The sequence below is a fragment of the Eulemur rufifrons genome, chromosome 1 (assembly GCF_041146395.1).
Source record: "Eulemur rufifrons isolate Redbay chromosome 1, OSU_ERuf_1, whole genome shotgun sequence".
Classification (NCBI taxonomy): Eukaryota; Metazoa; Chordata; class Mammalia; order Primates; family Lemuridae; genus Eulemur; species Eulemur rufifrons.
Window position 1 is genome coordinate 41477696 of NC_090983.1, and position 16867 is coordinate 41494562.

At 30.7% G+C, this 16867-nt stretch overlaps 1 protein-coding gene across 30 annotated transcripts in view; it reads right to left on the reverse strand.

The window, feature by feature from the left end:
* Nucleotides 1-6335: 6335 nt before the first annotated feature.
* GULP1 (GULP PTB domain containing engulfment adaptor 1) overlaps nt 6336-16867 on the reverse strand; it is a 254223-nt gene continuing 243691 nt past the window's right edge. For 14 of the 30 annotated variants that reach the window (XM_069469685.1, XM_069469756.1, XM_069469660.1 and 11 more), the window contains 3 exons: nt 14153-14247; nt 12317-12327; nt 6336-8331 (listed from right to left, as the gene is read on the reverse strand). In XM_069469685.1, coding sequence (XP_069325786.1) covers nt 8310-8331; nt 12317-12327; nt 14153-14247 — 128 coding nt within the window. In that variant the 3' untranslated portion in view covers nt 6336-8309. The remainder of the gene's footprint in view (nt 8332-12316; nt 12328-14152; nt 14248-16867) is intronic. The other 16 variants (XM_069469748.1, XM_069469809.1, XM_069469785.1 and 13 more) reach the window with 3 other exon arrangements.

The following is a 16867-nucleotide window of genomic DNA, read 5'->3' on the forward strand; positions in this document are numbered from 1 at the left end:
AGCTTATTGCAATAAGTTCCCACTCATGTACTTGTGGTTTCACATATACCAAAGAATATTCTATGATGAGTGGTGATGGGAAAAGATTGTTCACCTCACAATGATTTTTCTGGCCACATAGACATACTATAATCTCTATCAGTAATCTTGAAGTTTTGGCAGTCGTAGATAAACATTATTCTTGCCAATATATATTCAGCATTTATAGCATTTTCCTTTGAAAATTTTTCTTTTAGGAATTGAAATTTTAAAAAGTGTCTCTAAAATGTTTCTGAAATGAATATCCCAAGCTATTTCAGTATTTGGCTTAGACCAAATTAAAAATTATATTTCTAGAAACTTCATTTCTGTATATACTTATATATATATAGAAAGAGATTTCTCTTACTAGAAAGGGAGCATAGTCACAGTGGAGATATAGCCAGGGTACAGAAATTTCAATTGTCCCTTCAGAATATGTGCAGTTGAGGCATTTAAAAGGATCAGTGAAGGACAATAACTTGTTTTTTCTTCCACTCTATACCCACTTAGAACAGACTCCAGTTGGCACAAAAGGACCTCATCAGAGAAGTCTTTTAACATAAAGCATCTGTCTTAAGTACTAAAAATGTGACTTCAGTTTTCCTCTTAAATACCATCCCAGCTGACCTTTTGAAATAGAGCTGAAGTTTCTCTCTGCTTTAAATTGCTCATTCTCATGAAGAACAATAATGAATTAATGCATTTATTTTAGTCTCACTTGGTCTTTCTTGAGAGCAAGCACATTCCAGAATAACTCTCTGCTCCTTAAATTCTAATTACATTGTTTCATTTTACTGCCCCAAAATGAATTCATTATTACAATTTTCCTGATAATTTTTAAAGAAAAAGATCACTAGTATTAGATGCAAGTTAATATCTAATATCATATGAGATAAAAATACTATTGAACAGACTCTAACCTAAAAATCAAAATGTTAGAACACTGTCTTGCTTCCACTGTTTCACTTTTTTGTTTTGTTTGTTGTTAGACAATTTTCATACATAGCTTTTTTGAACATTTTTGTCCAATTTTCCTTTGACCTTCTAATTTTTAGTTGGGGAACAGTGAGGGAAACAATCTGGTTTTGATAGAATCCCAAATTTTTGTAAGTGTGTGTGTATTCTAAATAAACTCAATTAGGTCATATGACTCATGTGCTTTCCATGGCTTCATTGGTTTTATTTTCTGTCTATAAACTAAGTAATTAATCTCATTTGATCAGATGGACATTCTTGATTGCTTACTTTTTTAAAAAGTTGAACTGTTTGCTAAGAAGGAACTTTTGCTTTAGGTATCTTTCTATTTTTTTTTTTTTTTTTTTTGGTAAAATATCTTCCAAAGGGTTGTAGAGATTTGATCAATTTGCATAGCAGAAATAAAAACTCCAGACCCTTGTGGGTTTTAGGGCCAGCTGTTTTCTTTAGCTTCAGCTCTATGATTGAAGATTAAGGAGAGAATACAGAGTAAAGAGAAATGCACAAGGCAGTTGCTACCTTTGGAAGATTTAAGTCACACTGAGGACTTTTTATGTTCTCTGCTTTTTCATTCCTTTAAAAGGAAAACAAACAAGAAAAACTTTACCAAAAAAGCTACTCAAAGGAGTATAACTCAAGTTATCAAATGCAAGTTTTATTTGAATCCATTTCAAGGAAGGATTCTAATATTCACGTTCACACACATGAAGCTTCATTATAAAACCTAACCACATATAGGCAGGTTCCTACAAAATCCAGATATAAAACAGATTCTCTGTGAATCTAAATATTTCTATCTATTCGAGCACATTTAAGAATATTTGTGTTTTGATATTTCAATGAAGTGTTATCTTATATGTTTCAGCATTTTCTTTTTTTTTTTTTTTGAGAGGGGCCTGGCATTTTCAAGGTTTAACGTTTACTTGGAAAGCGGGACAGCCTTTGAATTTCTTTGAGACGTGCGTCATTCATCTTGAAGTCATCCTGAAAATGTGGCAATCCATGAATACTTTTGTAGAGAAACAGGTTCCATTTTTCTGGTGTAAATATATTCTGAGGTCTGCCTTTAATGTGTACCTAAGAGTAGGAAAGTTTGAGAAAGCAGAGAAGCTTAGAATTATGCTCTTGCCTTGTATTCAACTTTGTTGTGAAGAGACATAATTCTATATAAGACGGTTTGCTAATAAAGAGATGGAAGGCTGGAACAGTTTTGTGATCACTCCTGCCCTTTTATATGGGATTATTATTACCTCTAATTCCCAGGCAGATGCACTACTTACTTGGAAGCCATTGATTCAATACTTATTTACAACTACTATGCAAACAAAAGAATGTGAAATATATGATTCTCCTGACAATGTTTTTTTTCTCCTTAAATCTTAACTTTGAGGGACTTTATTCCTTTTTGTATGCCAATAATAGCTAAGGTTTGTGAACTTCAGAAGCCATTACATGACTTTCTCAAAGTCAAAAAAGACCAGTCTAAACCCTAAGCATAACTATAACATCATAGCATAGGATTTTAAATTTTAGTTCAGTTGTTCCCTACAGGGTAGACTTAGTTCAGTATAGGTAATGTTTTAAGTACTTAAAAATTCAAGTAAAGTATGATTTAGAAATTTTCAAACTCAAGTGACTCTGAGGAAGTAATACTTGTTTTCTTAATTGCCATTGGTAGCAGGAAGTCCTGAAACAGAGGCCAGCTTATTTTTAGGTCTTTTCCTGTTTAATTCCTTTTATGTAGGAAACAGGAAAACTGCAAGCATTATCAGAGAACTAGGGGAAATGAAAGAGGAATCACTGTAGAAACAGCTTTTCATATAATTGCATCATTCTTATTACTCCCTGGCCGGCAAATGGTCCAACTTGTCTGAAAAATGAGCAGGTCAAATATATGCGCACAGCCACTTGGCCAAGTGTGGGTAAGTTGATATCTTTGAAGATTTACGACTATCCCTTTACTACCTGTCTCCTCCCGTTCCCTGTACTGTCTAGCCCAAGTTGAGCTTATTTTTCTTTAATTAAAGCGGCTATGAAGAATAAAATAAAGAACTGAAGAGTTAAATGGAGTATGTGTGTGTGAGAGCGCGAGAGAAAGCAATAAGTATTGGCTAAACCTTTGCCAAAATCTCTCTACATATACTTCTGACATATGATTACCTATTTCTTTAATGATACTCATAGTAAACAAATGAATTTGAAAAGTATATTTAAAAAAGTAGAATATATACAAAGCATTGAAAAATAATAAAAATTTTAAGTGGGTCTTAGAATTATATGATTTTTTTCAAGTATTACAAGATTCAGACATAAAATTCCTTTTTTTTTTTCTTTCAAAGTGTAGCCCAAAACAAACATCTATCTTTGCTTTCTTTGCAGGAAAGAACCAGTATCTGGATTATTTCCAGGCCATCCAGACAGTTATTTCAACTGGAACAAGTGACCTTTGGAACAGACTAGAACATAGCAGCCTGGCCAGACAAAGGGGAGGGAGCAGTCAACTGGGAAGGACCCCAACATGTTCTTGTGAAAGCTCATTTGAAATAAGAGGAAAATAAAAAGTTAAAGACAGATAAATGAACTCAAAAATATTTAAAACCAATGAAAACTGTGTGACCACAATATCAGATTCAAGGAAAGATACGGTTTGAGTTTTTCGCTATCATTCTTTAATATACATGTTCAACAAATATAGTTCTCCACTCCCTCGAGTACAGGGAATGTCCTGTAATTATATGACATTCACCCTTGAATCCTCACTGCCTCTTTGAAGCTGAATAATCATTCTTTTGTTTTTCCTCTCAACTGGGCCATATTTCCTGGGTCTATGATTCTATGGTGGTTGTTAAACATTCTTAGGCAGACAATTATCAAGAGCTTTATTTAGCAAATTATTGATGCAGCAAAAGTTAAAATAATGGTAAAGGTTTTATTGGAGAGGAAAAAGTGGTTATCTTTTCTCCATATTAATTTGAAAGCATGGTGTTTTCTCCTAAGACAGTATAAGAAATTTTAGTTTGCATCATTATCAAGAAGCATGCTAAAGAATTATTCAATCTTTTACTGAATGCTTGCTTGTCACCAAAGAGGATACAAAAATGTCAAGGAAATCCTTCAAAAGAGTTGGAAAAATAAATAGCAACATTTTTAAATTTATTAAAAATACAAAAAGAGAGTAGCTTCCAAGATATTTTATTGATTTTTGCAAAAAATATTAATAATAAGTTGATTAGGGTCAAGGTACTGAGAAAATGCTATGGGATTTCAGAATGTTCTTTCACAGAAAACTAAGGTCCAGTGTGTATTGGAAAATGCTTTTAAGAAGTAACTTCTACAGCTTCTAGCCAGGTCCTCTTTAATGAAAACGGTAACATTTGAAAGTCTTAATGCATGGAGTTCCAAAATGTCTATAGAGTTGCCTTCAAACTAGAACAGTTTGGTTCAATGAATTTTGAGTGTGCATTTGAATGAATGCCAAAACTGTGGCTAAGATAAATAAAATAAGATAAATTTTTGCTAAATTTTCGTTACACAGTTACGGTGGTACTATTAACCGAAGCAGAAAACAATGTTAATCATACAGAAATAAGGAATTTGGCCATTTCAATTTATCATGTCATGTCAGAAAAATAAGAACTCAACTCCTTCTTAAGTATGCCATCTTTTGTATGCTATTTAACTGTGATTTTGGAAATAGTGTTGCTTAGAGTCTATGAAATAGAGTGGAAAGGAATGAATCCAAAGGCAATGACTTCTGCAATTTAAATAATATCTATATTTCATAAAATTTTCTCTGAAAATAAGGAAATTGAAGACTTCAAGTGATATTAAGAGGTGGTGTCCTTGCTAGAGCAAAAAAAAGGAAATCCCACTTTGAAAGGATTCTAGAGAAATTGTGCTTTGGGGGAAGGAATTTCAGAAGTGGATCATCTTGGACCTTGACAACATAAGATCAAAATGTGGGACAATTATGTAAGAATTAAGGTTTATGTCAAATTTGTGACATGGGTATTGAAGAGGGAAGTTTTTGAAGATTTGTCTGAAGTGATTTAGGAAGGAGAAGACATGCAGGAAATTCCGATAGGGATCTGAGGGTAATACCAGCCATGCCCATCCCAACAGTTTGTTAGCTGCCTATGAAGGGTGTAGTTTAGATGGAGTCTGAGATTGAGTCGTCAAAATTGAGTCCAAGATCCTTCAAGTAATTTAACAGAGGCCTACACTCAAAATGATGAGTAAATATTGAATTTGGAACTATATATGGAAACACTGAAATGGAAAAGTATTGACAGTCAGTTTTTTCCATGATTATGCTAAGTAACACCAATAAGAGTAAAAAAAAATCAGTGTTTAGAAATGCAACAACATGTAATCTATCAGAAATTCTATTTGAAAATGAATCCTCATACTATGACTAAAATTTTTTGAAAAAAATTCAAATCTAAAATATAAGAAACAAAAAGAGATGAAGAAAATTATTGCCATTAGCCTGTCCTGATAAACCTCATACTGTATGTCTGACATAAACAGTAGCTAGTGTGAGGTGCCTAGATTTAACCATACTGAAATATATATGTTCCTGGGAAAGTTTTTGGTTCACACAGTACTTTAATATTAATACATATTGGTTTTCATTGTTTAACTCATATGCTTCCCTTATTTTTCACTTATGACAACAAACTGAGGGCAAGGATCCTGTCAATTTAACAATATCAGTTAACAATATCTGTTAGCAAACTTGCTAGATGTTTTCTGACATGTATAACACGTGTTATTCACACAATGTGAGTAATAAGTGAATTTTATTGAATGAATTGAATTGTTCATTGGGTACAGAGGCTGGATATGGGAGTCCTGTGCGTCTCTAAAATACTTAACACCATGTTTTGAAAAGGTTCTAAAGTTCTTCTTCAAGACTGAACAATTACCCACAAACCACATTCTATTATCAAGTACACCTTTTTAAGCCTATCAGCTAAGACACCTTTAGTATTATTGCTAGGCTCAAAAAGCCCCCAATTTTGAAAAGTCATATTTATATAATACAGTTATCGCACCAGATGCTTCTGTTAAAAGGAACCATATCACGACCTCTCTCATCAGCAGGATGAAATTCATTGTTTTCACAACTGAATGATATTTGCTCATAAAGCTAAATGTGTGTGGGCTGTAAGAAATAAAGTTAAATGTAAAGCCCTTTCTTTCTTTTTTGTACCTTTCTCTTTCTCTCTTTTTTCTTTCAACTCCAATTTATGACCAAGAAAATCTATCATGTAATTAGGTTTAGGATGTGTCTAAATTAATTAGAGATTATTTAATGAGTATATTATACAATTTAATTTATTTAAAATCATTTATTCTCAGCAAAATCAAACATATCATCGTGTTTACATAGAAATACAATTTTCAACCAGATCTTCATAAAAATGCACTGGGGAAATAAAATGTTCATCATTAATGACCAATTATGTACTATTTAATCATGCCAGTAGCAGAAATGATTACCATTAAAAATTGGTAAGGTAACATATCTTAAATGTGCAAATACCATCTTAGTACTCTATTGTGTTACCATTGATAATAAATGGCCGCTAAATATATACCTATTACATAAATCTTTTTAAAGTACAATAAAAATACAAATCTATCTGTTAAAAAAAGCCACTTATAGGGCTTCTAAACATCCTCATTATACAAATTCCAAAATACTATATGACAAACAAAATTATAAAGACTCTTGTTTATGAAACATATATCGCCCTCTAATTAAGACACAACGTAGCAGATAAAGGAAAACACACAAGAAGACTCATATATACCATTCAACATTATGGAGATACACACAAATATAATATTGCATAAATATATTTGATTTCTTTTCCTAATGGAAATGTACCTTTAGCACTTGAAGAAAATTCCCACGAGTGAAAGAAAAATCTGTTTTTGATGGCTACCCCCAATCTAAGTCCACATTTTTATTAATTTATTTTTCTCATAATGTAATGAACCAAATTAGAAATTTTCACCAGAAATTTTTGTTGCACTGAATACAAATTAGTCTTTACATAATTGGCAAAAGTATAGGAAATAAATGTTGCTTTTGAAGGTAGCGTTCATCAGCACATTAAGAATGAGGTACCAGAGAATTCTATTGCTCATGTTCAAGACTAAACTGAGCAGCAACTTGATTTTTGTGAAAAATGAGATTCTGACTTCAACAAAATAAATGCAAATCAAATTTGCTAAGATTGATAATTCATATAGAATAGTTTCCGTAGATGTTAAAATATGAAAATTAGTGGGGCATCGCAAAATAAACTTTGGTGAGAAAATATCTTTATCAAAGAAGAAACTATCAGAAGGATAATACCTATTTAGGGAGAACAAATATATTTGGTAAAGTAAATATGGGTGATAGATATTGCAACCATAAACAGCATATATTCCAAATGATTTTTAGGAATATCACGTCAGATATTCCCTAATGTTTAGATGTTATAGTAATATAACTTATCTCACTAGAAATAAAATTTTAAGTTTTTTGTAAATAGCAGATTTTCATTATTTTCCATAATCTTTATTCATGAAAAAACTTAAATATTTAGAGTACAACTGATAATAACTAACATTATCACTTTGTATTTACTAATATTTAATAAGTACTCTAAATACATTGGTTTAATTATTATTGGAATTTATATGCTTATTACTTTACCTGCTAAAACTTAGTGACCTGGTGGCATTATATTCAAAGTTAACATTTTCCCAGTGAGGTGAGCAGCATTTTATACATAAAATGGCATCTGTCTAATGAAGGGCAACATGTTTATTATTTGAAAACAGAACATGTTTAGTTTGGCATTAATATATCACTTCAGAATTTTTAAAAATATCATTAAGGTATGGCTTTTGGGAAATCAACAATAAACTAGCAGCCTTGAAAATGGATTCAAATTTCAAGGTGCTAATTATTTAGAACTCACACACAAGGCAGATATTTGTATAATTTGTCTTTCAATTATAAATTCCTCTACCACAGAAACAGAAAGGATACGAAAAGTATGATACACTTTACAGCAAGTTGTTTTTAAAACAAAAATTACAGATCAATTGTGAAAATGAAGACATTTTACTGAAATAATTTTCAAAACAATGTATTCAAAAATATATTGGGCACGTGTATAATACCTATCTTAAAGTAATAATGGATCATATATGCATATAAACAAATTTAACATAAATCAGGGTCTCTTGTTCTTGACATCAGCACCTACTGTCTAATGGGTCGAGACAAAATACGGTGCCTTCAAGAGTTAGTCCCATTTTGAACCCCTCCTGTAAAACAGAATAAAATCATTAAAATAGGAAATGTTCATGGCAAAGTAAAATAAAATAAAATCAGTAAACAGAAGAGACTATGAACAGAAGTTGAAATCTTCATACTTTGATCAACTAAGACACTACTGTATACCAAATGTTGGTTTGTAAAATTTTATATAGATGTATACCACTGGCAGTTCTTTTATATTCATTAATATCTTAATGTTTTATATATAAAGATTAACACTCATGAGAGACAGAAGAAAATAACAATATATGGAATTAAGTAGTTTTAAGGCATAAACATTTCTTTTTCAGTAAAGCCTATTTATTGTATCACTCCATTGTAGCTTATAACAATTATAAAGATTATTATTAATTTAAATATTAAGATAGCTGGACCTCAAATTGATGAGAAGTTCAAGATATCCTGATAATTTTCACCTTTTAATTTCTGGTTGCCACTGATCAGAGCCTGGTTAAAATAATTCTTGTGAATTTAAATTCAATGCTATTAGCCTATGTGGAACACAAACTGTAGACCATTTTGCCATGGAGAAAACTTCCCCTACTAGCTCTGCTGTTGCTTGCAGTGGACTGGCCCTTTTGACCCCTATTCCCCCAGCATGTTTTAGAAGTTAAGTTGCCTTTGATTTATTGAGCATAAGAACACAGTTCCTATGAAAGTTTTGTGATTTTCTTTTCCTAAGATTTTGAGTTAAAAGTTAATGGCAAAGGATTCTGTCCTTCTCTACTCCAAGCTCTCTTCTTTTCTGGATAAGATAATTGAACTGTGGGCCATCTCTGGTCTTACCACCTCTCCCCATCCCCACCCTTGCTCGTAAATCTATGCACACTGGTCTACAAAGAGATGAAAGGCACAGACGCACACTGATCAGTAGAACTGGAGGTGACATCGCAGGTTACCTTGTAGAAGCCATGTGGCAGAGCCCTATATATATTCTACCTTTTTTTCTTACTAAGAAAACTGAAATGTTGTTCAAGAAGGTAATTTGTAGTTTGAGGTGGCCATGTGACACATTATTGGCAAACAAAATGTAGACATCAGTCTATTCCTGAAGAAAACAAAATGTTTCTCAAAGAGAAGCATTTGTCTTCAGCTCTGCTTTGTGTGTTTTATTCAAAGTCTAACTATATCAATCTGTGTGTTAGCCAATTGTGTATCTATTTGCATTTCCCCAAATTTCTTTCATCTAGAACAGGTGTCTAAATGTACTTAGAGTTGTACAAATCCAATATGAACATCATCATATAGAGAAGAAAGGTATTATAAAGCTGCAAGCCACACTTTATTTGTTATTAATATTCAGAGAATGCTCTTCATTATGTTTACAGCACAGAGATTACATAGCCACGTAATCACTGCAAAGGTTTCTCAAAATTCCTTCCCAGTACTTGGAATACAAATTATATTCAGTTGGGTAAAGGTCACAGTACTTACCATTATTTTTAAAAAACTTATTCTTATCCCAAAAAGAAATGTTTTGCCATATATATGTATATTTTTCAAACAACTAACAAATGAAAAATGAATACTTTAAAAATATTGCAAATAAACTTTTCTTTCAAAATATTTTATTTGGATATCTGAAGTTCTAGGTACAACGTCATTTTCTGGTATGTTATGAATGATAGAAAGATAAATATATGATAGATGGTTAGATAGATAGATAGATATGGTAGGTAGATGGAGAGAGAGAGTTACCTTTGGAAAAGTTTGCTACCCTATAGTGCTTTTAAATTTTACCAGCTCATTCTGAAATTTATCACTTTAATTACCTTGAAATACTATTTATCACTGTACTGTCATATTGGGAAGGCAGAACAGCAACCAAAGTAAAATATGGGTTGATCACTATTTCAATAATAAAGTGTTGGTATATCACTTACAATAGATAATGGCGATTTTTTAAGGATCCTTTCAGAGTTCCCTTTGATTTTCCTAATCATCCCTATTAACAGGTACATTATGCATTATAAGGCTCCTTGGTTTTCTTTCCTCCCAAGATTAAATTTCCCACACATTTTCTGACCTTTCTTAGTAAGTCTTATTTTGTAAATATGATTTAATAAATTCTGGATCATTCAAAGGTTTCATATCTTCTTGAACTTTAAACTTCTAAATGAAAATGAGGTTTTATTTACTTTATACAATGATGGAGCTTATAAACTAATATCACAAAAATAATTTTCTAATTAATTAAAATATTACAAATTATATGTTTTTTACATAAAATATTTTGCTCACTTGCATTTTCTCATTTTGAAATAGAAAAGCATATCAAGGAAGGAAAAACCATTCATATACATCACCTGTTAACATGTCAAGGCATGTCCTTTTTTCTATCTATAGATTTTTAAAAATAATTTCAATTATAATTTAATTATATTTATATTACATATAATTTTCCTGTTTATGTAATACATTACATATATATAATTTTCTATCTTCCTTTTATCACCTTAGCAAAACTAACTTTCTGTATTATTTTGAGTTTCCATAAAACTAATTTATCGTGACTACATAAAGTGTTATTAATTTTTACAATGATTTGTTTCCTGTATTTTACATTATGAATAAGGTTGACTATATATTTCTGTGTATAGAGATTTGACATATTTATAATTATTTTCTCCTCAGAATAGATTGTCTTAAAGTTTTTAATATCAAATAAAAATAGAAGTATTAATAACAAATTACTCTTCAAAAGGATGGTAGGAACTAACCCGGCCTACCAATGATTGAGTGCTTTTTTCATTACATTTTCACTTGTATTGATTATTAGTAAGAAAATAAAATTGCCAATTTGCTAGATTAAAATGGCATTTGCAGTTCTTTAATTTGTATGTTTACTTTGATTAGATAAAACTTGTGATCTTCTTTTGTGAAATATTGTCTTTTAAAATTAATGTGCTGCTTTCTAAGTTTCCTGGTCGATTGTCTACTTGCTTTACTTATGTATAGTGATGTATTTATATATTGTTAAAGAGAAAACTGTTTAAAAACTTTAGAAGATTATATGTCCATAATTTTCTTTTCCTTATAAAATTTTCTCTCCAATTCAAAAGTCTGATGAATATTCAGTTATATTCCAAACATTTAAAAATGCCTAGTACCTTTTAAAACTATATGGATATTTGCTGTTAAGTTTCAGGTGTACATTGATCTTCTCCCAAATTATTAACCAGTTGACTGAACACCATTTGTGCATAATTCTTTCATCCTTCACTAACTTGCCATGCTTTTCTAATGTATTAAATTACTATAGCTCACACGATATATTTCTGGGCTATCATACTACTCCATTGATTTGTCTGTCGGTGATATGTACCAGGCAGTTTATATTACGTCAAATCAGATAACTACATTATGGCTTTGAAATAAATATCTAATTTTCTAACTATTCATAATGAAATATGGCTTAATATTTCTCCATAATTTCTTACATGCATGTGATATTTCTGTGATTTCAAACTTAATAATTCAATTCCCTTAGAAATAAGTTAGTAACAATCCTCTGTAAATGAAAGAGGAAAACTAAATATGTCACTAAGCTTATTAACTCAGTATGGTATTCACAGCATATTATATTTATTAAGTTGTTATATGATATGCAAAGATAAATATAGTAGCTAAATGTGTGCATTAGATTTATTAGGCTAGCAAGACTAATAATAAAAATCATCATAGACTTTAGATGAAGAAAATATTATTTTACTTTAGTTAAAGTGACTTTGCAAGTAAATCTTGAACCGAAAGAAACAGAAAAGCAATAAAGTGGACAACGCAATAGTGACTAAGTCATTGCAAAAATAACCTTAAACTATCATTTACGAAACCTCTCTAAATACAACTAATAATCAGACACACCCATATGAAACTGTCTGAATATTTATTAATAATGAATGCAAATATTAAAGTTTTTAGCTTTAAAAAGTTGGAATTTGTTTAAAATTGTTATGAAAATAATATACCAACCATCTCTGGCGCTACCCACCATGAAAGCAGAAAAGAATAAAAAAAGACATTAAGAAAATATTAGAAACAGCAAAAACAAAAAACACCACAGTTTAACATTGTTTCACTGACACATCACGAAATCATTCTAATACAGTGTTTCTCAAACTTATTTCCTACAAAAATCTGATGATGGAAGCTTATCTTTTAAAATCTATAGACAATTTTTTCAATTTTGTGAAAATCTAAAAAAATTCATAGAAAACTAATCTTTGAGACCAACATAATCCTTGAGAGTAAGTACTACCACATGAGTGCCCAGGTTTGTGTTTGTTCTAACAAAAGCATTAGTCCCCAGTAGTAAAAGTTCATTTTCAAAAATGATTCAAAAAGGAAAGAAATTGATTTCATATGAAATACAGAATTCTCACTAAACAATCATGCATTATTTGAGTGAAAGTTTTATTGTATTTGAGATATGGAAAGGAAGTAGAAAAGCCATGCCATCAGAGGGGATACATGTTGAAATAAATAGAAGTTTGATATGGTGGTTTTAGTTTCAGCCAAATAACATCATCCATCGTGTTAAAGATCTTAATTTAATTTTACCGAGGTTATAATGTTGCTTTTATTTAATTTATAATTTTGAATTCATAATTGCATAAAAACCGTAAGGATAAATTATTTACAACTTTTTGTAAATATTTCAAAATACTATAACAATTTAAGTTAATATTAAGGATCTAAAGTAGATTTCATGTAAAAGAGAATTATTACCAACTGCCCAACTTGAAAACACTGTTTTAACATATTCTTTGAAAACCTCGAGACATATGGTAAATAATTCAATTTTTGAAATTCAGGCATGTTATTATATTTAGAACAATAAGGAAAGTCACATCATGCTTAGAAAATAAGAATGCTACATAGCTGCAGTCTAAAATGAGTGGAGGGTATTTATTTATCTTCCCGAGGAGGAGTGCAATTACCAGTGATCAGAGTTCACCCATTATTTTTTTTTCCCCAGGAAGCAAAGCATAGGGAGTAAATGCATTCCATAAACAGAAATACCTCCTTCACCTTACGTTAGTGTCTTCATTGTCTCTTCTCAATCAGCTTCATATAATTGGTGCCTGTCTGGATTCTACCATATATAAACTTTTTGATGAAAAATAGGATCTAATAGCTTTTCCAAAATGTAAAGGGCAAATGTGAAGAGAAGACTGTATTCTAGTGGTTATAAGAATATTTTTAAATCATGGCGTATTGTATTAAGCTTTTAAAACCAATTTCTTCAAACTTCTAGACCAACTTAAAATTCAAAAGTCAAAGGGAGAGAGAGAGATGAAAACCCAACTGGGCTACATTCCTAAAGAGGGTGTCACTGGGTGTCTGCTTTTTCAATAAAAGTCCAGAAGTTATGAACTACAGCTACAATGCTTCTTTTCAGAGAGAATGATTTTACTCTTACACAGATTTTCCCTCATCTACCCATTTACAATTTTGAAATTCATAATTATTAAGACTGAGATCAAATCTTATAAATCTAGTGTGCTGACCTTTTAAGACTGAATTTCAGAACAATGAACCATCAGAATTCATGTCATTTTTTTTTTTAAAATGAACCATCTTATTGCTGTTGTAAATTGAACCACAAAAAAAGGAAAACCCTTATTCTTAGCATATGTAGGAGTATTTTTAGGACAAAATGTACATTATTATTTTAAAGTAATTATTTTAAGTAAGTTTTTATAGTGACATTATTTGAAGGAAAGGGTAGTTTGGTGTATAACATTCTCTTTGTCTCAGATTAAAAGTAAATAAACCATTTATGGGCCAATCTGTTAAAATAGTCACCTGCATCTCATCTAATTTTGATTGAATATCTGGAGGGAAATCTCCTGCTCCACAGTTAAATGGATCAAAAGGTTCTGCTCCAAACAGGTCCCGTTCTAAAAAGAAGAACATAATTTAGTAAATGAAATGACAAGACATGAGCTGGGGTGAGTTAGATTTCAAAGGCAGTATTATATAAATAAATATTTACATGATCAAATGAGCCACTATTCATATTTATACTTTATGTTGGGCCTCCCTGAGCTTAGACCAGTTAAACACTAACAAGGAAAAAAGATGCATTTTATGACATTAAAAACTATTTAGAATTATTATTCAGTGAGGTTTCTGTATCTTTAGTGAAGACCTCTCAATGCCAAATTCACCAAGTATTTTATAATTAATATATTACAACACCTACATTTTACTGAAGTAATTTAAATATACAAAAATCAATATAGTACTCATTAGGATTTCCCTAACTCCATTTATTGATACCTTGCAAAACCATAGTAAAGCAGTATTTAGGACTGAGAAGATTAGCAAATAGCTCTACTATAGTTCATGTACTTTTATCTCACCTTTTATCCAGAAAAAACTTAAGGTACATCACCTCATGTACTATGAAATCATATCAACTTCCTAAATAACCACAATGAGACAAGTTCTTTAAAAATGCCTCTGATCTCAGAAATAAATTTCTTTTTTAAAAGTGGTACCAATGCAGTATTTAAAAAGCTTTCTGTACAAATATTCTAAAGCATGCACGACTTTTTATCACTAAAGAAGTACCAAAGTTAAAACTGATGTTTGTAGTTGTTAGACCATGGCCTATTACATGATTTTAAAATAAATAAACTCAATACATTTTTTTCCTCTGAATCAATTCAAATGTAAACTTAATTGGAAAAAAATTAAATATAGCAATGAGTATTTATAACATATTTATACTTTCATTTTGCAGAGAACTTTACATTCTCTAAATTCAATGCTATATAAAAAATAATATTTATGCTACTGGATTTCTACAATATCCTCTAAAATCATTCTGGACTCCCATTATGAAGAAGCCTTGCTTTTCCAGTTATAATTGTTTCTTTCTTTTTCAGATTTTTGTATTAAATAAGTTAATAAATGTGAAATGCTTAGAAGTTCCTGGTGCTGGTAAGTGTATAAATGAGGGGGACATATAATTTATCATCCAAATAAAGAGACTTTTAAAAGTAAAAACAGCACTCCCAATAGTTACATGGGGACAAAAGCTATAATCCAGGACTGTCCTAATCAAATGGGAATTTACTGTTACCTTACATATAACTGACGGGTATTACTATTGCTGTTATTTATTTTCCTCAGTTTAACGTTGCTAAGGCAAGACATCAAAATTTAAAGATCAGAGGAACTTTTCTTTGGAGGTGTGTCCTGTTTCCCACCATAACACAAGCATGCTGAACAGTACTTTTCACATAGTTGTTGTTGTTTTTAATGACCTAACGAAGGGGAGGGATTGCTGAACAGGAAGAATAAAAATTTTCATATATAGATTTCTCATGGGCTTTTAAAGGAGTCCAAGACATTCCTGAAATGCATGTGAAATTGTGTTTCAGTAGGCATGCTGTGTTTTTCTGTGAAGAAGTGTCTTAACTTATCATATTTTTAAGAGTCCATGATTCCCCTACAGTTAAGAAATAACTATACTGTATTTTAAGGAGTTATATTAAAACTATGTAAATTAATAAATATTACAGAGCTCTTTGGTGTATTTTGCTCAGCTCAGATGTATATAAAATTCATAATAAAAATCATATAAGTTCAATTTCTATAAAAAAATTTTGCTATGTAGTTATTAACATTAAAATTAGTTGTGTCTAATGCAGAAGTAAAAATAAAAAGTAATAGATAGTTCTTTACTCATTTTTTATCTAGGAAATATTTATTGAACGCATATTATATGCAACACATTTTCCTAGGCAACAGACTAAAGCAGTGAAGAAAGGGCCAAAGCTGTTCCTTCATGGAATTTATAGCCAATCAGGGAACATAGTTGTTAAACAAATTAAAGTCTGAAATGTCAAAAGAGAGACACAGTACTCAATGGAAGTGAGAAATAGAGGATTAAAAATACGTTCTGGAGAACTATTAAGATTCTCAGGCACTAAAGAGAGAAAGTAAGGAAGCAGTCATGCAGGTTTTTGTTTTTATGTACTTAGCAGATAATGAAGAAAAATAAATGAATGAATACATTGAAGAGTTCATTTAGAGAAAAAGTCCTATAACTAAAACCCCACTGGTTTAGAGTTTTAGACAATTTTACAATTAAAGTGTGATAAACAACTTGTCCTTCAGTGGTTAATATAGATAGATCAATAGGTACACATATAGGAATAGAGATATCTAGCAATATATCTATATAATCTCTATATATCTCTCTGTCTATCTATCTATCTAGTTTTACTAAACTTTGATACTCATGGACATGCAGACATCAAAAAAAATGTATCAAGGTGTTACTTCAGTTTCTCATTAATAAATCCCTTGAAACCATTTAACCATCTTTGCCTAGACTTTCCAAAGGCATTTCTCATCAATGTCTAAAACAGAACTCATTATTTTCCCCTTTTCTGCTGCCAATTTTTCCTGTTAACAACATTTAGTCTAAAATACTGAGTTATAATTGACTTTGAACTTTTAATTATCATCCTGACAAATTATTTCTTTTAAATATCCTCAAATCTA